Consider the following 18,608-nt stretch of genomic DNA (forward strand, 5'->3'; position numbering starts at 1 on the left):
TCAGCGTCAGAACAATCTCCATGACAACGTGTATTTATATAATAAACCTGAAGTTGATTATGAAGAGATTTTTATCAGAACCAAACGTCAACAAACAAGCAGTGAGCTGGTGACAGAAATGCTGCTGCAGCTGAGCCTGCATGAGGTTCGGAACCGGAGCCGGGAGTTTCAGGTTCGGCCCAGCAGTGAGATTCTGCTGAAGCAGGAACGTCTCCGGGTCCCTGAACGCATCACCGTCCATCTGCGCCCAGCCGTCAGTGAATCTGTGAAACTCGACACGGGGTCCGGTAACGCTTCACCGCCTGGGCGGAACCAGAACCCGGATCCAGTAAACCCTCCCAGCGATCCTCCAGGTTCTGCTGCGTTCTGTTGGGCTCGGTACCGGGTCTAGTCCAGTCAGCCTCTCAGTTCACAGTTTATTTTCTGTTGAGTTCTGGAATAGTTCTGGACCTGTTCTGCGACCCGTTTCCTCCAAACCAGATGAATTTAATTTAATTAAGTTTAATTTAATTTAATTTAATCAGTAATATTCCTGTAAATGCGCCACAATCAGAAAACATTCTCAATTAGTGCCGCTAAAAACAAAGAGGGTTAAATTCATAAATTGTGTCAATAAATGCAAAAAGAAGAATCAATACAAAACAATAATAAACATAAGACAAAGAAGCCTCAACACAATTATCATAAGAAGTAACTAAAACTAAAGATGGTGAAACAAGGAATTATTTTATTATTCAAAATGTTGACAGATCCAATTTGTTTTTTAAATAGATTAGAAAAAAATAAAAGAGGTGCTTCAGTTTAAAAAAAATAAATACATTTGTTATTAAAAATCAAAGTTAATCTTATTAATTTTATGAAGTTGTCATGTTAAACAAACGTAAATAAATACAGTTTAATCCGGTTCTAGCGCTGTGCTGCTCAGCAGTCATTAACATGGAGGAACCCAGCCCTCATCACGATGCTGCCACTCCCCACCAGCTGCTGAGTGGGAATAATAACTGATTATTTCCTGTGTTTTCCTCTGAAGCTGCAGTCAAGTCTCTCTCTCTCTGCGCCTCTTCCTCCTCCTGCAGGATGTCTGTGGGCGGAGGCCTGAGGAAGAGGAGGAGGAAGAGGAGGCTCCAGCCTTCCTCCAGGCCCGCTCCCACAACTCTTCAAGCAAACTTTCCTCCAATGTTTCCGTGAGACAAAAACTGCGACGCTTCGCGTGGCGCGGGAGCAAAGACACGCAGCGGGTCCCCGCGGGGCTGCGGGGCCCGCGGAGGGACGGCGGCATGTCGAGGAGATCCGCAGCCGCCTGGATGTGACTCCGAGGTGGGTCGGAGCTCCGGAGCTTCCCCCGCTGCTGGTAAACAACATGCGGCCGAGGAGAGGCGACCGGAGGCGGGGGGAGAGGAGCGACACACCCCGCTGGATCTGGAGGGTTCAACCCGATAGATTACTACAGATTAGATTAGATTAGATTAGATTTGAATAGATTAGATAAGTAGATATTTTAAAAGTTTAGTTCATAATAATGTAATTAAATCTGTTGGTTGAGCTTCTGATTGGTTGGTTTCCAGGAGGATGGAGGGAGGAACAGAGCCAGCAGAGGAGGAGAAGGAGAAGGATCCTAATCACATCCCAGTGGAACACCAGGAGTTTCCCATCATGCACTGGGAGGAGCTGAGCCAGCGGATCGCTGAGCTGGAGAAGCAGGAGCAGGAGAGGAGGGAGAAGGTAAGGAAGGTCACATCATCATCATCATCACCATCATCAGAGGTCTGTTTGCTGAGAACTACATTTCCCATGATGCCCAGCAGTTAGAGCAGGGACATGGTGATCTTATTTTGGTTCTGTTCGGTTCTTGTTGGTCCGGTTTCAGGAGGTTCTGCACCTCCTAGCAGAACTTTTCCTGGTCCATCATTTCAGAACCAGCCATCAGAACCGAAGAGTGTGTTTCTGGAGTTTGGGTCGAACTGAAGGTTCTGGTTCTGTGTCTCCAGAGGAGGACGGGTCTGAGGACGGAGAACGTCTGGGAGGAAGAGGAGGAAGACGTCAGGAGGGGACGAGTCGCCGTCTCCACGTCACGGTAAAAATAATAACAGAACTTTTCTCCTGAAAAGTTCTTTTAGGTTCTGTTTAATCTTCATCTGAGTGATGAAGATTAAACAGAACCAGACAGAACCTCTGGTTCTTTTCCCTGTCCCTGAATCCATCGCTTTCTAGCCCCGTCCCTCACTGTCCCGGCCAATCAGATCCTCTGTATTCAGTGACTCTGCGGGTCGATGACCTCCTGATGGATCTAAGCAGCAGAAAGCTGGACTTCCTCTCTGTTGACCTCTGACCTCTGACCTGTGTTCCAGGCTGAACCACCGGAACCTGCAGCTCTGCTTCATTAACAACAGCGACAGCGAGGATGATGATGAGGAGGAAGGAGCTGAGAGGAAGGTTCATTATCATCATCATCATGATTAATCTGACCTTTGACCTGTGCCACATCTCCAGAATACCAAAGTTATGTTTGCTTTGCAGTTTGCTGACCTCTGACCTTCCGGGCCCCTCAGGTTCCCATGGGAGCAGGACACAATGGTTGCCATGGCAGCGGGTTGAAACAGGAAGTGGCAGCAGCTCTGAGAGCGCTGAGAGACGATCTGCTGGCTGAGCAGAGGCAGCAGGAGGTAACAACCGGTCCGGAACCAACTGGGTCAGAACCAGAGGCACAGCTGCTCACCGTGTGTGTGTGTGTGTGTGTGGGTGTATGTGTGTGTGTGTCAGAGCCAGGCCAGCTGCAGTGGTGTCGCCCAGCGGAAACATCTGGAGCACAGAGAGCTGCAGGATCTGAGCGAGACGCAGCTGATCGGCCTGCGGGGGGCGCTGCAGCAGGAGGTCCACGGTGAGAACCGGGTCAGAGCTGGAGGAGAACCGGGTCAGGACCAGGTCAGAACCAGTTCTGATCCGGTTCCCTCATCTGGTGTAAATCTCAGGATAACCTCTCAGTTCCAGCAGGAAGTTAAATTGATAAAAATATATTTTCTTACAGATTTATTGATCCGTCTCCATGTTTGTTTTGAGATAATCAGACATCCTCCTCCCTGACCTGCTGAAATGAACCAAAAACAACCAATCAGAGCTGGGAGGCGGGGCTTAGTGCTGTCCAGTACTGATGGTGGAGAACTTACTGTTTATGCACCATTAGCGATGGCTTTGCTAACTGGCTTTGCTAGCTGCAGGTAGCAGAGAGAGATAGTGACTGACAGCTCTAACAGATTTCAGCTCCAGTTGGTTACCATGACGACACCTGTTGTCTCTAAGCTAGGCATGTGGCATTCAATGAACCAGTAGAAAAACAGAAATCACAGCTCTGATGTTTCCCTTCCAGCACTGAGCGCAGAGCTGGTGGCCCAACTGCTGGTCCGGGACCAGCTGAGGACCAAGCAGGACGCCATGCTGCTGGACGTCCAGGACCTGACCTGACTCCAGAACCAGATCCGGGCCGAGCTGCTGTCGGGTCAGGATGCTGCTCTCCGTCCCGGGGGAAACCAACGGACCAAGGTCCAAAAGAACCACCTGGAAGGGCTGGATGGAACCAGAACCTGGTCATGACGGACCTCCGGTTGTGCTCAGCGGGTTCTGGAGAACCGCTGATCGACCCAGACCGGAACTCAATCAGTTTGATTAGAAATGAATCAATAAGTTTATTTAACTCAGTGTTTATTTCTGATCAGATTCAGGTTAAAGTTTAATATTAAACTATATTCATGTTTCTATTTTATGTTCATGAAATCTGAACAAACGTGAAAAACTGAGGAAAGTTTCACTGTGACTTTATTAAATATAATGAATAAATAATAACAAACTGTTTAAATCTGTATTAAATATATTTGGAGGAAAATGAGATTCTGACCCGGTTCTGCTCATTTCATCTGGAGGTTCTGACACCGACCAGCGTCTCAGGTTCTGTCTGGTTCTGATTGTCTCTGAACCAAGTACAATGGAAACCCGATCAGAACCAGCAGGACCGGGCTCACTTCAGATCGGATAACAGATGGACAGTCTGAACGGTTCTGGATTCAGTCAGAAGAATCGAGTAAAATGATGCTATTCCGGGCCAGAAGAACCAAGCAGAACCAGACAGAACCTATGATTCTGAACGGATCAGATCATTTTAATGGTATCTTGGTTCTGTTCGGTTCTTGTTGGTCCAGTGTCAGGAGGTTCTGGACCTCCTAGTAGAACTTTGTTGGTCCGTCGTTTCAGAACCAGCCATTGGAACCGAGGCCCGGTTTGTGCTGCAACTGCTGCTCTGATAACAATCACCATGAGGCGTTCAGGGAGGCTGGGATCATTCAGCGCCGCCGGATCACAGCTGATGATGATGATGATGGAGGGGGGAGAGGCGGGGCCTGAGGAAGAGGAGGAGCTGCTGCTGCTGAGGTGATGAAGGTGAGGAGAAGCAGAGAGGCGACGGCAGCGAAGGTGAGCTGAGTTTCCTTCTTTCTAACGGAAAGTTCTGGTTCTGATTTATGGATCAGAACCAGAACCATAAATCATGTCTGTGTCGATCACAGTGATGAAGATTAAAGTTGTTCCAGAAGATCTTCATCAGGAACATCACAGAATAATCTGAGGAGGAGGATGATGATGATGGAGACCTGAAACTTCAAAGATAAAACATGATCAGGACTACAGCTACTCTTCCTCATCTTCCTTCTCCTCTTCCTCCTCCTCTTCGTCCTCTTTCGCCTTCCTCCTCCTCCTCTTCCTCTTCTTCCTCCTCCTCTTCCTCTGCAGTCTGTGGATTTGGTTTCATTCTGGCTCATTAATAATTTAGACATGATGAAGGTGATGAAGGTCAGACCCAAATCTGAGGAGGAGGAGGGAGGCTGAGAAAATCTGAAGCTGAATTTAAACAAAGTTTGATCAGCAATAATATTAATAATCATCAGCCAAACGGAACGTGGGGCGTTCAGGAACCGTCGTTAGTCGTCACATCCAGTGAGCTGCTCTTTATATTGTCGCCAAGCAGAAATAAATTATTAAAACGTTAAATATTGAAAGAGCTGGTCGGTCGGGCGCTACATGAAATGACAAAGCAAGCTGCTGGATCAACTAGAAGGAAAAACAGACACAAAAAGACAACCTTTACATTAACCAAATCATATGAAATTATACAAAAAATCTGTTAAAAGATCAACTTGTTGATTCATCAGGGCCACACAAAATCACTCTAGGGGCCACAGAAGGCCCCCGGACCACTCTTCTGACACCCTGGTCTGGAGTGATGCGCCCCCTGGTGGAATTGTCCTGAACTGTGAGGATCATCATCAGAGCTGCTGAAGTTACAGGTTTCCTAAAACGTCATGAATCACCTGAAAAATCAGTTGCTCTCTCAAATTCCTTAATTCATCTCATTCATCTCTAAGTGAATATCTGTCAGAATGAGCCGCTCCCGTTCGCTGGGTTCAAACTGCTGAGTCATGCTGTCAGGGTAACAGAGACTCTGTAGGAATCTGAAGTATTTAAAAATAATAATTGTTTCAATGGAAAGATTCACATTTACACTTTTACTGTGATATGGTGACCAGGTGATTGTGATAAAGAAAGAAAACTGCAAAAAAAGAGAAACTAAAGTAGAAACGGGAACAGAAGACAGGAGAACATGCAGCTCTACAGGAATTACAGTTTTCCTAAACGTCCTGACGTTCCTGCTGCTGGGAATCAAACTGTGATCCAGTTTGATTTGGATCACATCATCGCATATCCATCATCCAGCTGCTGTGATGTCATCACACACTATATCCATGGCAACCTGAAGGCTCACCATTTGTCGACTTAAAGCTTCACCTTTGGTTGGAGAAAGTCCGGACTCACCAGTTCAGGAAAATATATAAATATGGTTGTTATGGCAACTTGTTCAAGCAGTTTGGACGTTCAGTCTTCTGCTCAATTGATGTTCAGGATGAGTGAGCAGAAGCCCGTACAGTACACCGTGATGACATGAGCAGAGAATCAGTTCCACGGCGACTCAAAGGAATTTGAGATTTGTTCACAGAAATGAGAAACTGCCTGGTTGATACAATTATTGGCAGACTGAACAGGAAGTCTAGAGAATTTCAACCTGATCTGAGAAATGCACCAAAGCTGTGAGGGCTTTCTGTCCGTCAGCGTTTAACCTGATTCTGGACTGGTTCTGGATGTAACCCTGACCCAGACGCTCCAGCAGCTGGAACCGACCTGCTGAACGGGGAGGAGAGGCTTCCGGAAAACTGCGTTAATCATTCAGGAGCTAATGGAGCGAGACGCAGCCTTCATCAGCAGAACACGGCGGCAGGACGCACAACAAGCTGCAACCACTAATGAGGCTGTTTCTGTGTCCAACAGGTCTGGATCGGTCCGCCACCAGGTACCGACAGATAGACAGATAGATAGGCAGACAGACAGACAGATAGACAGATAGATGTAACTTGTGTGCTACAATGCCAGTGGATTCAGATCGGGTTGACCTTTAACCCTCAGAGGTTCGTGATGGGTCTGGACCGGGTCTCCAGCACCACTCCACGCATCAACTACCTGGCTGCGGCGAGCCTCAACACTTCCACCTTCTCTGCCTCCTCCACCTCCTCCACCCTGCCTCCGTCTTCTTGCAGCATCGATGAATCCTACAAGTACGTCTTCCTGCCCGTTTGCTACTCCCTGACCTTCCTGTTCAGCCTGGTGCTGAACTCGGTGGTTCTGGTGCGGTCGTGCCGGCCCCATGGCGGCGGCGGCGGCGGTGGGCGGCGTTGGAACACCTCCCTGATCTACATGGTGAACCTGGCCACCACAGACCTGATGTACGGCCTGTCGCTGCCCTTCCTGGTGGCGAGCTACGTGCTGAGGGACCACTGGGTGTTCGGGGACTTCATGTGCCGCCTCGTACGATTCCTTTTCTACTTCAACCTCTACTGCTCCATCTTCTTCCTCACCTGCATCTCTGTGCACAGGTAAGATGCTCTACCTCATGAAGCTGTGGGTTCCAGTCAGGGGCGAAACCGTTTTCTGATGTGAATGCAGACACATTTCAGCCCCCATGTGCCTCTGCTACTGATCTTATCATTTACACATGCACAAACAAATGTGAAGTACAGAAATGTCGACTAGAAGTAATTTTTCAACCACGACTGTGGCGCCCTTCTAGTGCAGCGCCCCTAAGCATAGCATATTTAGCATTCCCACTTTTTGCACCACTGGTTCCAGTCAATAAAACCAAAATGGTGGTGTTCCAACGCCGCCCACCACCGCTTTTAATTGGAAACATTGAAAGTTTAATTGGAAACATTGAAAGTTCCTTTAATGCCTTGAAGTATTTCTGTTTCTCTCTGAATTATTCCTACTCATTCAGGTGATTTAACAAGCTCCGCCCCTTCCTCCCAGGAAGGTACACCTGCCCATGTTCATGGACAGTTTGTGTAAATTCCTGGTATTGTTAATTTTTGATGATTTTTACCTTTGAACTGTAAGTCACTAGTGGACAGTAACTGTGAAACGTCTGAGGGTGTATGGCCCTCTGAGCCAATCAGAAGCCTTGAAGACACGGGAACCTCTGAGCCAATCAGAAGCCTTGAAGACACGGGAACCTCCGAGCCAATCAGAAGCCTTGAAGACAGGGGAACCTCTGAGCCAATCAGAAGCCTTGAAGACAGGGGAACCGTAGCCCATTTTACAAGCTGAGTTTAGTATTAAAGTGGAAAAACTGCTGAACAACCTGAACTCATTTCCTGAAGGATTCTAGAAAGCTGCGTGGAAAATACTCTGGATGTGTTTTCTTTTCTTTTTTGAAAATCTTCTGACTTGAGGAACCCTTAGTTATTTGCTGGGTTCTGGTCTTCTGGGTCAGTTCAGTCAACAGCATGTTGCTGGTCAGCCACTGACTCCCTGTGGATTTCCTTTCACTGTGATTTTCCAAAGTGTTTTCCTCCGTTGGAAGCTTAATGACGGTTTAGTCACACGCCGTTAACTCTGACAGTGCGTGACCCCGTTGGACGGACCATTGGGTCAATGAGCCCAGGTCTGTCAGTACAACTGCTGCCAGTCAGTTTTAATGAAAGAAGCTGGAAATCTTGCTGAAAATCTAGAAAATGTTTGTTCTGCAGTATTTGTTTGGTTTCCATCCATATTAATTATCATCCATTCATTACGAAGAAGTTAGACAACAGAAAACATAAAACTCTGCAGTAAACTGGAAGGTATTAAAAGTATAACCTTAGGTTGTATTGCCTGTTAGTTTATTTTTACAGTACTGATCACTTCCTGAAGTTCTGAAGAGTCCAACTGTCTCTGGTTGGACTCTTCAGAACATCTGCCTTGTCCTCGTCCTGTTTATGAGGTTCATGGACAGATTATAAGGCGTAGTTATGGAGTCGTTTGCTTTTATTCACATGATGAGGTCCTGCCTGTAGTTATGGTGGTTACAATGTTTAGATCTGGTCCCATAACTGGTAAGAGGTGGAATACTGTGGACCTTCACCTAGTCACAGATTGTTGAGGTACCAATTGGCTGCAGCCAAAGTGCTTCTGCAGTAGTACCAGACAGTTTCTGTTGTTTGGATTAATGCTATACTTGGTGTTTAAACTGTTAAAATAGGCAGTTGCAAGCATTTTTAGAGAAGGTTTGGAGCATTCATGGATTTCAGATGTTTACAGGAAGTTATGGTCCTTATTTCCCACAAACACCAGATTGCACTTCTTTCCCTACAGGCCATGTTGAGTCTCTGCAAACAGCTGAGGAGTTCCAGTATCCTGGTGTTTTTTACTTGTAGAGAAGCAGGACAGAGCGAGAGATGAATAAACACATCAACATTCAAGACCTTGATGATTTCTGATAGTGTGTGGTGTGGACAGATTATAAGGTGTAGTTATGGAGTGTCTGTTGGGCTTTACAGGCAGGTACTGGAGCACCTGAAGGTCAGCAGACATGAAAAATATCTCATAGAAACATCAGAAACCACTTATTGGAGTTTAATGGGGTCACATTGATGGGCCTAAGTAGAGTTGGGGGGTTCTGTCTTGGTTTGGTATAAACAGACGTTGCAGTGGTCCATTGCTGAAACTGTTCATTACTTGAGAGCAGATTAAAGAGTATTTGTCTGTCATCAGCAGTAAGTCCCTGATGGAGTTAGAATGAGGTTATGTAAGCCAACTATTGATGTGTCTACAGGTACCTGGGGATCTGCCATCCAATGAGGACCATCACTCTGGAAAGCAAGCGTGTGGTGAAGGCGACCTGCGCCTCGGTGTGGGTGGTGGTCTTCGTTCTCACCTGTCCTATCTTCAGGTTTGCCCAGACAGGAGACGTTACTAGAAGAGGTTCTGGAGCAGCTGGACCTGAGGGGACGAGGTTTGGAGACAACAGGACTGAGGAGAAGTATGTGAACTGTTGGGATGATGCAGTCGATAAGGACTTTCCTGAATATGTCCCATACGGCATTGTCCTTCACCTGCTGGGCTTCTTTGTCCCCTTCGTCATCATCGCTTGGTGCTACTCTCAGGTGGTCCGGACAATATTTCAGAGCCTGCGGTCTCCACCTAGTTCAATAGAGGGCGGCGATGACGCAGCAGCTGGGGACGGAGCAGTTGAAGGAGGTCGAGATAGGGACAGAACTTCAGTCTCCATCTCTGGATCACAGTACTCCCACTACATCCGGAGGCGGCGCAAATCCATTAAAACCATCGTAACCATCACGCTGCTGTTTGCGCTCTGCTTCCTGCCCTTCCATGTGACCCGGACGTTGTTCCTGCTCCTGCGGCGGGGGCAGCTCGGCGGCTGCAATGCAATGAAGGCCGTCTCCATCTGCTACAAGGTCACCAGGCCTCTGGCCTCCTGCAACGCCTGGCTCAACGCCCTACTCTACTTCCTGACAGGAGACAAAGGAGCCCCCTGCTGCTGGCCAGCGGAACGAACAGTGCACCAGGACAGAAGAAATGGCTCCCTCTGGTGGCCATTAACAATACTTAGGAAGGAAGGAGGCGGAGAGGACGAGCAGGAGGTGGCCGAGAAGGTAGCAAGGGAGCTGCAGATGGAGAATGAATCCAAGTCTTCACGGATCATCTTCTAGGACCTTTTCATCTTCAAAGACGATCCGTGCTTATCTTCACGGATCGTCTTTGAAGATGAGCAACTTTTTGCTCAACCCGTTGACACGTTGCCCTGAACCTCCTCAGTGACTCCTGAGTGTTGATCCGATACAACTTTATCAACAGACTAAGTTTCAGCCGTCTGGTGATGAAGATTTACAGCCATGTTTCTTTCCAGAGCCGTTTCTTCTGGTCCAAAAACACCGGAATCAAAGGGCTGGGTTTTACTGGCAGAGGAGTACTGCAGAGTCCTGTTGGTGACCCAGTTCTTTGGTTCTGGTGTGATGAAGCAGAGACAAGATCTGGAAACGAGTCCCTGGGTCTTCCTCTACAGAAATGAAGAGGAGTTGTTGTGTTTAACAGCTTCCATTGATCATAAGTTACCTGAACATGTCCCATGAAGCATTGCTCCAGGCAGGAAGCTGGTGAGATCATGGATTGGACTTTCATTGCTCTAGAAGATGCATCTGATAGACCTGTCAACTTCCACAGGTTTGTCTTCACCAATGTCAGATTAGGATTGGGAGACTGGGATTAAAGGTGGATTGCAAACATTTTAACCCAAACTTGCTTCAGAAGCTGTGAGTGAGCAGCTCTCAGTCGGACAGGCTGTAGTTCTGGTCGGACCAGTGGTGGTTCTAGTGATCCTGCTTTTTAAAATTTTTTTAAATCTCAGGTCGTTTCTCCTTCCGGACCTCATTAGTTTGGATGTTTTGATGTTTTTGTGTCAGAATTAAAGTGTTTGTGACTCCAGCTGTTGTCCATCCTTCATGGTACCAAGAAGATCCGTTTTCTCACACGGCTCAACACCAAACCTCCTTTAAGAACTTTAGATGTGTTTTCACTGAAACCTGAACCACATGGTAACAAACAGCCAATCATGGACTCCAGATTTCTGGAGAACATCTTGCTGGCAGGAAGAGTTTAGCTGTTATTAGTTTATTCATTTATTATCAATCTGCCATTAATCATTATTCAATATTAGTAAATGAAAATTAATTCACTTTGAATTAATGTTCATTTATTTAAAATTAATTCACTTTGAATTAATGTTCATTTATTGTGAGTTAAAAGTTGCAATTTGAAGCTGATAGTGAAATAAAAATAAAACAATCATTTGATAACATAAAATAAACTCATCTGCACGACCAATTTTACAGAATAAACTTTATTTATGCCATCAATACAGATTAATGGAAATCATTTTATATAGTGATGATAATGATGTAAGACTGAGATAATTATGAAGATAATCAGTGTTTAAAGTGCAACATGAGTGAGAGTGTTTTTCACAGTGGAGGCTGCGGCCCCATGTTGGGCCACTGGGAGGCGCTAGCTGGCCTCAGAAATATGGATCCAAGATTGAATCTTAAACATAAGAAATTTTTAATTATAATTTTTTAGATGATAAAAAATTATGATCTAATCTGTTTTAAAATCATAATTCTAAAAGTTCTTAAAACATTATTAAAATTGTATTTGTCATGCTCATCTCACTGATTCGTTAAGGTGCTTTGCTGCTTAAGCTAGCATAGCAGCAAAATGGAAAAGTTTCTAACCAGAAACAAACTGAAGGAACGGTCCAGCAGCTGGTTCCTTCAGGAAACTCCTGCAGAGAAACCCTAATAACCTAATAATTTATGATACATTAATGTAGTAATTATTGAATAGTGAGTAAAAGTGAGAAAAACATTCTGCAGGTTGATGTTTCTCGACATGTTTTGGGTTTCTGTTTGGGGAGCCATGGTATGGTAAGGTCTGGGAACTCCACAGCTAAAGAGTCACAGGGGTAGTTCCAGGTCATGACCAGCAGATGGCGCCAGAATTGCAGACAAGCTAGAGAGGTTCTCCGGGTCTCAGTAGAATCTGCTGGACCTCTTGATCAGCTGATCTGCTCCCACCGGGTGGCGCTCACCAGCCTGTAGTTGAACTCCCGGTAGTTTTCTGGGTGAACCTGTCTCTGCCTCCAGACCTCCTCATAGAGGCTGCGAACTGCCGGCTGGAGAGGCGGGAAGCCGGCGGAACCAGCTAGAGCGTTGCAGTATTCCCATTGGTCCTGGTCCAACTTCAGCAAGTGGTGGTGCTGGACCCCGGCCTCCAGTTTCCTCTGGTGCTCCCTCCGCACCACTTCCTCCATCTGCTCCTGAGGCGGCACGGCGACCGACCCATCCAGCACCGCCAGGGCGAACTGGACCTGAGGAGACCAGAACCATCTGAGACCGCTCCCCAAGGTTCTTCACCAGCGGATGCTGCGGCTCACCTGGCAGTCGAAGTTGGGGAAGGGGCAGATGATTTTACAGATGCCGATGAAGATCAGTGAAGGGAAGGCGGGAGGCATCATGTAGCGGTACAGAGGGGACACCACATGGTTCTGGATCTCTAGACCCAGCCGGGCCGGGTCCAGGAACGGGTAGCTGAAGTTGTACCCAGTGCAGAAAATCAGAACGTCGGCCTGACATACGGAGCCGTCCTGAGGGAAACATTTGAACCAATCAGGGGGAGGTTTCACCTCAACATGAAACATTCTGAGGTTCTGGAACCAGAACAGGAACCAAAGTAGTTGGTTCTGCAGGACGGGCTCACTTGGAGGCGGATGGTTCCGTCGTCCTGGACCGCCACCACGCAGCTCGCCTGCTGGATCCCGGGAGGAAGAGGAACGGTCAGCGGAGGGTTCCGGTGACTCAGAGTCACCTGCAGAGAAAACACTTTCTCATTCATTGATTTGGGCTCTGATGTCATCGGAGGACATGGTTAGTTCTGGAGAACCCCAAGTTAAAAATGGTTCATAGTTTTAATTAACTCTGATGGTACCTTGGCTCCAGCCTTGACCAGCTCAATGGAAATGTCCAGTCCGGAAGCTTTAGCTCCCAGAACCACCACCCTCTGACCAGAGAATGGCTCGGCAAAGCGGTACGAGTGACTGTGGAGAACCGTTCCTGAAGACACACAGCGTTTATTGAAAGTCTTTACTCTGTGTGACCTGCTGCCATCCCTGACTCAGAGAAACACGGTACCTTTAAAGTTCTGTATCCCCGGGATGTTTGGGATGTGAGGGTCCGAGTAATGCCTGAGGATACAGACATTAAACCTTTGAGGCGTTAGATTGGAGCAACCGTGACCCCCGGTGGCAGGAGGCAGAATAACATTCTGTTTTTAAGCCGTACAAGGAATTACAGGAACCATCAGGTGTCCCTGAAATTCTGTGGTTAGAAAATGATAAGCTGAAGCTTTCCACCAACACAACATTTAGCGGAAGCTAATGCTAAATTATTAAACCAACACAGTATTTAGCAAAGGCTAACGCTAAGTGATAAATTCGATTGTGTTGATACCCACAATGTGTCATTAGGAGGAGAGTAGAAACCGAAGCGATCGTCAATGTCAGTGACCCTTATCAGGTGCAGAATCGAGGATCGTGTTAGAGACTCATATCATGTTGATGGCCTCTATGGCGACCTCTATTGCCCAGCGCCACCTTCGCATGATGGCTTGAGGCAAATTCACGACGACGGTCCAAAGAGCTCAACATTACACTGGATCAGCCAGAGAAACCCAGCAGAAGCAACGGAGGTGAGTCAACACTCTGACTGGGTTTGTTGAAGCTAACAGAGTTTATAGCCAATATGAAAACATGCTTCATCTTTTTACTTCATTATCATGCCATATGATACCATGGTAGCAACCCGCTACGCACCCTGAACAGATGAACACTGCATCAAATGTCTCCGTTTTCTGATGACCCGTTGAGTCTAATGATGTCACTTCCCATGTGATCTTGCTCTCCCCGTTCTCTGCTGTCGTGGAAACAGGCGTAATGTTTTCCACGGCTGTGTCAAACTGGTGATGGAGGATAAATCGGTTATCTTGACTGGGACGGTTACCGGACTCCGGGATCAGCGGGAAGACTCACCCGGATGTGAGGCCGGATCCGGAAGTTCTCACAGTACCTCTCCAGGTACTGCTGGACCTCCTGGTGGGACAGGAAGCTGCTCAGCTCAGGATCAAAGGGGTAGTCAGGGAACATCATCACCTCTTTGGGCAGGTTGGTTCTGTTTGAAAACCAGAACTGGGTCACAACTCATGAGTCGTCAGCTGCTCCCCCTTCTGGCAGACAGGTGACCTTACCTGAGGTCCCTGTACATACTGCTGAGCACCGGTCTCCCGTTGGGGTATGTCCCGATTCGCTCCTCGTAGCACCAGGTCCCGCCCACATTCCCACTGACCTCAAACACCACTGGGGGGGCAAAGCTGGCGGGGCGGGTCAGGATGTGGCGAGCTGCACAGAGTCCGGCTGCCCCCGCTCCAACCACCGCTACCCGCTGCAGCATCCTGTGGTTCCGGTCCAGAGGTCCTATCTGGACAGAAACATTCCCACATTAAAGATCCAGGACGGGTCCACAACACCTCCGTCGCCATTGAGACTTATTCTGGGATGTTATCCTGCTTCAGGATTGTCTTTGATCCTCACAGGTTCAGATATATACATATTAGTGCTTAGTGCTAACTCTAAAGCACTAATCACAAACATTAGTTTTGCTAATGCTAAATGGCTTAACCAGCATATTTAGAATAAGCTAATGCTAAAGTGCCAAATCAGCATATTTAGTATAAGCTAATACTAGAGCATGAAGTCAGCATGTTTTGTGTAAGCTAAAGCTAACATGCTATACCAGCATGATAATTCGTATAAGCTAATGCTAGGACACTATGACAACATAATGTTTAGTGTAAGCTAAGGCTAATGCTAAACCGCTATACCAACATGATATTTAGCGGAAGCTAACACATCAGGGGTGGAGAGTGAAGTTTTTCTTTTGGATTGTTGTTGTACAAGAATGTTTATTTAAAAAAATATAACAAATAAGGTTATTTTATTTGGAATGGAAAAATGTGACATTATTGATACAGAACTTTTATTTGTTAACTTTTTTATTACTCAACAGGACATCGGTTGGTTTCATAACCGCACTCAACTGACTGGATCCAGTTTGGACTTTGTCCTCGGGAAGACAAGACCGATGACACCACAGGGTCACTGATTCACAGAACCGATGAACTTTAATGCACAGAACACGAATCAGCAGAAAAACAGAACCAGAACATCTAAAAACAAACTCAAAGCTGCGCCAAAATCTGCCCAAAGACAACAGGAGGATAATGCCAACTTCGCACCCCATAAGCGAACCCTCCAAACTTTGTAACTAGCCTGTAGCCATCCTGTTGCTAGCCTGATAACAGTGATGCGCTAAGCGCTTTAAAGTATCTATAGTCGGTGATCAGAGTCATGTTGATCAGTAATGATCGATAAAATCATCCGGTACCGAGTGTAATGTCTGGCTTGGTTCCGCTGCTGCTCTACTTACCTGAAGACGGAAGGCGCGTTTCTACAGGGACGCGATTCACTTCACAACACCGGAAGGTAGATAACGGAAGCTGGAGTGTTACAGAGAGAATGGTTCCCCGCGTTCAAGAAGTAACAGAGGAACTTCCGGTCTGAATCCTTCACAATAAAGGTCCCAATAAAACACATTTACTGTTACTGATCATATTTCAAAAAGACATTTTACTTTATTGTTTTTCACATTTTAAATTATGTTTTGAATGTTAAGGGATATAATAAGTTCTTTCCTTTTACATGGACCAAAATGAAGTCATAAACGTATGTTTGTTCCTTTTGCAATAACTCATTCAGCTTCACTCTGAAGATATTTGGATGATCTGAGTTATGAAAACACTTTATTTCTGTTCGGGATGATAAAGTCTTAAACTGAATCTCTGCTCTCATCAGACAGAGCTGAGCGTTGGTCTGACCGTGTTTCCAGCGCTGCAGCATCTCCAGGAAACAAACCGAACCCAAACATTTTATTAGAAAAGAAGAAGAAAGGCCGCAGAAACATGAAGTAAACACAAACTGCTGCAGCAGGCCAGGAAACCTTCAGCTTGCTGCAGCTCTGTCCCAGTCAAGTCTCCAGCCGGTTCTGACCCGGTCAGCGTCCGTCCACAGACGATGTCCGTCATTTGGCGGAGGCGTTGCCGTGCTGCGGCGGCTGCTGCGGCGCCTGCTGCTGCTCGGCCAGCGCCTGCTGCAGCCGCGTGCGTTTCCTGGAGTAATGCTGCCAGTGCAGCAGCTGCTGCTCATCGATGAACTTGGCGCACTGAGCGTTGACCAGCTCCTTCCTGAAGTGTTCGTACTGCAGCAGCTCCAGCATGTGGAGGCAGTGAGGGTACCTGCAGGGGGAGGGGGGAGTGAACACCTGGACCATCCACTGAGAGAAGAAGAAAAACTACAGAAACTAGAAGAACTACACCAACTAAGTGAAGAACTAGAAGAATCACTAGATAAAGAACACAAATAGAACAATACCTAGATGTTGAAGATCTAGAGGAGGAAGAATTAAGTAAAGTAGAACTAGAGGAAGAAGACTTGTGTGAATCCATCAGAGTCCATAAACCTCTATCAGGGTCGGACGGGGTTCAGGTTTAGGTTCTACCCTCTGACCCAAACCGGGTCATCCAGAACCTCTCTGGATGATTCCTTCACTAGAATCCGGATCCGGCCTAATTCTGGTTCTCCAGGACCAACATTTAAACTCAGAATCTGAACTGTTTCAGTAGAACTGCTGATTGAATTGGATCTAAAACCTGAACAGGTCTGAAGAACCTTCCTAGAGTTCTGACCCAGTTTGGATCGGAGGTCATGGTTCTACTGCAGAGCGGGTTCTGATGAATCAACCGGACCCAGGTCAGAGGTTCTGGTGCGGGGCTTACTTGAGGAACTTGGCGTATTCGGGTTCCTTCCAGTACAGGAGATACTTGAGGTAGTTGATGAAGGGTCGGTCTCTCAGGAACCCTCTCTGGGCCAGAACTGCAACACAAACACAAGAACCCGGTCAGCCGCAGACGGACGGGTTCTAAAGCAGAACCGGCTCCACAAACCCCCACGCTCTCTGTGTTATGTGGCTCCAGTTAGTTCTGAACAGAACCTACCTGGTTCTGACTTAGAAAGGATCCAGCACTGACTAAAGGTTACTACAGGCCAGTCTGGTGAAACCCAAACGGTTCTGACTGGGATTCTGCAGGAACTGGAACTCATCCAGATCATATAAAAAGTTTTTGATTCTCTTCCAGATGAACCAGTTTGGGTTTGGTTCAGGTTCTGCTCAGAATAAACCAGTATTTTGGTTAAACAGGTGAAATGTTCCTTTATTGCTCCACTTGTGGACTGAAACCGGGTCACTTACAGTTCAGGTAGTTCGGGTTGGCCAGACACTGGACGAACTCCAGTTCGGACTGGAACCGGTTCTTAGCCTGGTCGTCTGGAGGACAGAACAGAACAGAACAGAACCTGACCCAGCAGCGAGCAGCAGACAACAACCAGTAAATTATCTATTTAACCGTCAGATCCAGCTCTCTCCACCAGACTCCGTTAAAAAAAAAAATCATTTTAAGGCTTTTTTATTTTTATTCCACATAAAACTCTTCTAGCTAACTAAAAACACTGAATAATAAAACTTTACAGGATTCCTTAACCACCGGCGCAACATATTTTACCCTTTCATTGTTTTTAATAATGATGAAATGATCTAAACAATTAGCTTCTTAGCCTGCTCTCACAACGGAAGATAACAACAACGTCCACTAACCAGTTTCCATGGCAACACGGATTCTCTGACCAGGTTACGGAAATAAAAAATGTAATCTGACCAAAAAGCTGGCAAATAGAGACTTTAATACTCAGAGAGTTGATCTTTGTTGGGGTTAGCTGTCCGCCATCAAACATTCATCGATATAACCGTCGTGTCTCCACGACTTTTTGTTTCAGTTTACGGCTGGTGTTGTTCGGTGTCTGGGCACCAGATGGAGACATTTAACAGCCACAGAGAGCTGAACAGGGATGAGGTCAAATTGACCCGTTTTAAAGTTTAAACAATTTTTAAAAATAGTTGGAAGTATTTTGTTTTCATAAAAATTTTTTTCTAATTGTCTTAATAGGTGCAAAAATGTTTTGGAGGAATTTTTTGGTTTCCGACACTACTGCATGATTAAACACTCCCCGGGTCAAATTGACCCACGAACATTATTGCTGTACCTCAGAAACGAACATGACAGGAGGGTTAAAGAACTTTCTGAATGTGTTTTCTGAGTCAGTAATTTTTTATGAAAAGTATTAAAATATTATGGCCACCTACCTAATGATGTGTTTGTCCCACTTTTGCTGCCCCGACCCATCGAGAAATGGATTCCTTCAGACCCCTGAAGGTGTTCTGTGGTATCAGGTATTAAGATGTTTGGAGCACATCCTTGAAAAGTTTAAAATCAACTTGTGAAAGTATAAGAATGATAGAAAACAACATGTCTAACTACCTATTTTTATACCAAACTGAAATAGTTTTCAGCCAATGATACATGCTGTGTCATCGGCTGAATAACCTAGAAGACATTCAGTCTTAACCAATGCTGAGCAGAGATTAGCAGCTGCATGATTTTTTATATTCTTTAACTAGATTATT

General features: G+C 46.3%; 4 protein-coding genes across 9 annotated transcripts; 2 read left to right on the forward strand and 2 right to left on the reverse strand.

Annotated features, from left to right (window-relative positions):
• The first annotated feature begins 1,038 nt into the window (after positions 1–1,038).
• Positions 1,039–3,880, forward strand: LOC116728063 (schwannomin-interacting protein 1). Of its 6 annotated transcripts, none has more exons than XM_032575831.1 (7): positions 1,039–1,317; positions 1,566–1,722; positions 1,989–2,074; positions 2,349–2,433; positions 2,550–2,663; positions 2,740–2,922; positions 3,365–3,493. In XM_032575831.1, exons 2-7 carry the CDS (start codon positions 1,570–1,572, stop codon positions 3,368–3,370), a joined length of 627 nt encoding a protein of 208 aa, XP_032431722.1. In that variant the 5' UTR covers positions 1,039–1,317; positions 1,566–1,569; the 3' UTR covers positions 3,371–3,493. The 6 variants fall into 6 exon arrangements, with proteins under 6 accessions (XP_032431722.1, XP_032431723.1, XP_032431716.1 ...); XM_032575832.1 differs by having other exon boundaries at positions 1,043–1,317; positions 2,736–2,922; positions 3,365–3,474; XM_032575825.1 differs by having other exon boundaries at positions 1,050–1,317; positions 2,736–2,878; positions 3,365–3,880.
• A 126-nt stretch (positions 3,881–4,006) lies between these two features.
• On the forward strand, positions 4,007–10,851 carry LOC116728062 (P2Y purinoceptor 3). The gene is made up of 2 exons (XM_032575824.1): positions 4,007–6,968; positions 9,182–10,851. Exons 1-2 carry the CDS (start codon positions 6,511–6,513, stop codon positions 10,077–10,079), a joined length of 1,356 nt encoding a protein of 451 aa, XP_032431715.1. The 5' UTR covers positions 4,007–6,510; the 3' UTR covers positions 10,080–10,851.
• Positions 10,852–11,247: 396 nt separating this feature from the next.
• Positions 11,248–15,535, reverse strand: LOC116728750 (flavin-containing monooxygenase FMO GS-OX5). The gene is made up of 9 exons (XM_032577048.1): positions 15,462–15,535; positions 14,224–14,453; positions 14,009–14,147; positions 13,793–13,935; positions 13,113–13,165; positions 12,910–13,034; positions 12,682–12,789; positions 12,359–12,568; positions 11,248–12,292 (listed from the first exon to the last, which is right to left on the reverse strand). Exons 2-9 carry the CDS (start codon positions 14,424–14,426, stop codon positions 11,981–11,983), a joined length of 1,293 nt encoding a protein of 430 aa, XP_032432939.1. The 5' UTR covers positions 14,427–14,453; positions 15,462–15,535; the 3' UTR covers positions 11,248–11,980.
• Positions 15,536–15,798: 263 nt separating this feature from the next.
• On the reverse strand, positions 15,799–17,917 carry med31 (mediator complex subunit 31). The gene is made up of 4 exons (XM_032577049.1): positions 17,742–17,917; positions 17,340–17,414; positions 16,867–16,963; positions 15,799–16,326 (listed from the first exon to the last, which is right to left on the reverse strand). The coding sequence occupies exons 1-4, from the start codon at positions 17,749–17,751 to the stop codon at positions 16,113–16,115; spliced, it is 396 nt and encodes a 131-aa protein (XP_032432940.1). The 5' UTR covers positions 17,752–17,917; the 3' UTR covers positions 15,799–16,112.
• Positions 17,918–18,608: the final 691 nt, after the last annotated feature.

This window comes from Xiphophorus hellerii, chromosome 11 (assembly GCF_003331165.1).
Source record: "Xiphophorus hellerii strain 12219 chromosome 11, Xiphophorus_hellerii-4.1, whole genome shotgun sequence".
Classification (NCBI taxonomy): domain Eukaryota; kingdom Metazoa; phylum Chordata; class Actinopteri; order Cyprinodontiformes; family Poeciliidae; genus Xiphophorus; species Xiphophorus hellerii.

Bases quoted from the DNA above. Each gene is read 5' to 3' on its own strand.
- LOC116728750 (XM_032577048.1), bottom strand. From the start codon at position 14,426: ATGCTGCAGCGGGTAGCGGTGGTTGGAGCGGGGGCAGCCGGACTCTGT. The intron at 13,936-14,008 runs GTGAGTCTTCCC...CTCCATCACCAG, and splicing joins GGATCCGGCCTCACATCCGG to TTTGACACAGCCGTGGAAAA. The intron at 12,790-12,909 runs GTACCATCAGAG...TTTTCTCTGCAG, and splicing joins TGGTCAAGGCTGGAGCCAAG to GTGACTCTGAGTCACCGGAA.
- LOC116728062 (XM_032575824.1), top strand. From the start codon at position 6,511: ATGGGTCTGGACCGGGTCTCCAGCACCACTCCACGCATCAACTACCTG. The intron at 6,969-9,181 runs GTAAGATGCTCT...ATGTGTCTACAG, and splicing joins ACCTGCATCTCTGTGCACAG to GTACCTGGGGATCTGCCATC.
- med31 (XM_032577049.1), bottom strand. The intron at 16,964-17,339 runs GTAAGTGACCCG...TTTGTGTTGCAG, and splicing joins CAACCCGAACTACCTGAACT to TTCTGGCCCAGAGAGGGTTC. The intron at 16,327-16,866 runs GTAAGCCCCGCA...CTCCCCCTGCAG, and splicing joins GAATACGCCAAGTTCCTCAA to GTACCCTCACTGCCTCCACA.
- LOC116728063 (XM_032575825.1), top strand. From the start codon at position 1,570: ATGGAGGGAGGAACAGAGCCAGCAGAGGAGGAGAAGGAGAAGGATCCT. The intron at 2,434-2,549 runs GTTCATTATCAT...CGGGCCCCTCAG, and splicing joins AGGAAGGAGCTGAGAGGAAG to GTTCCCATGGGAGCAGGACA. The intron at 2,664-2,735 runs GTAACAACCGGT...GTGTGTGTGTGT, and splicing joins CTGAGCAGAGGCAGCAGGAG to GTGGGTGTATGTGTGTGTGT.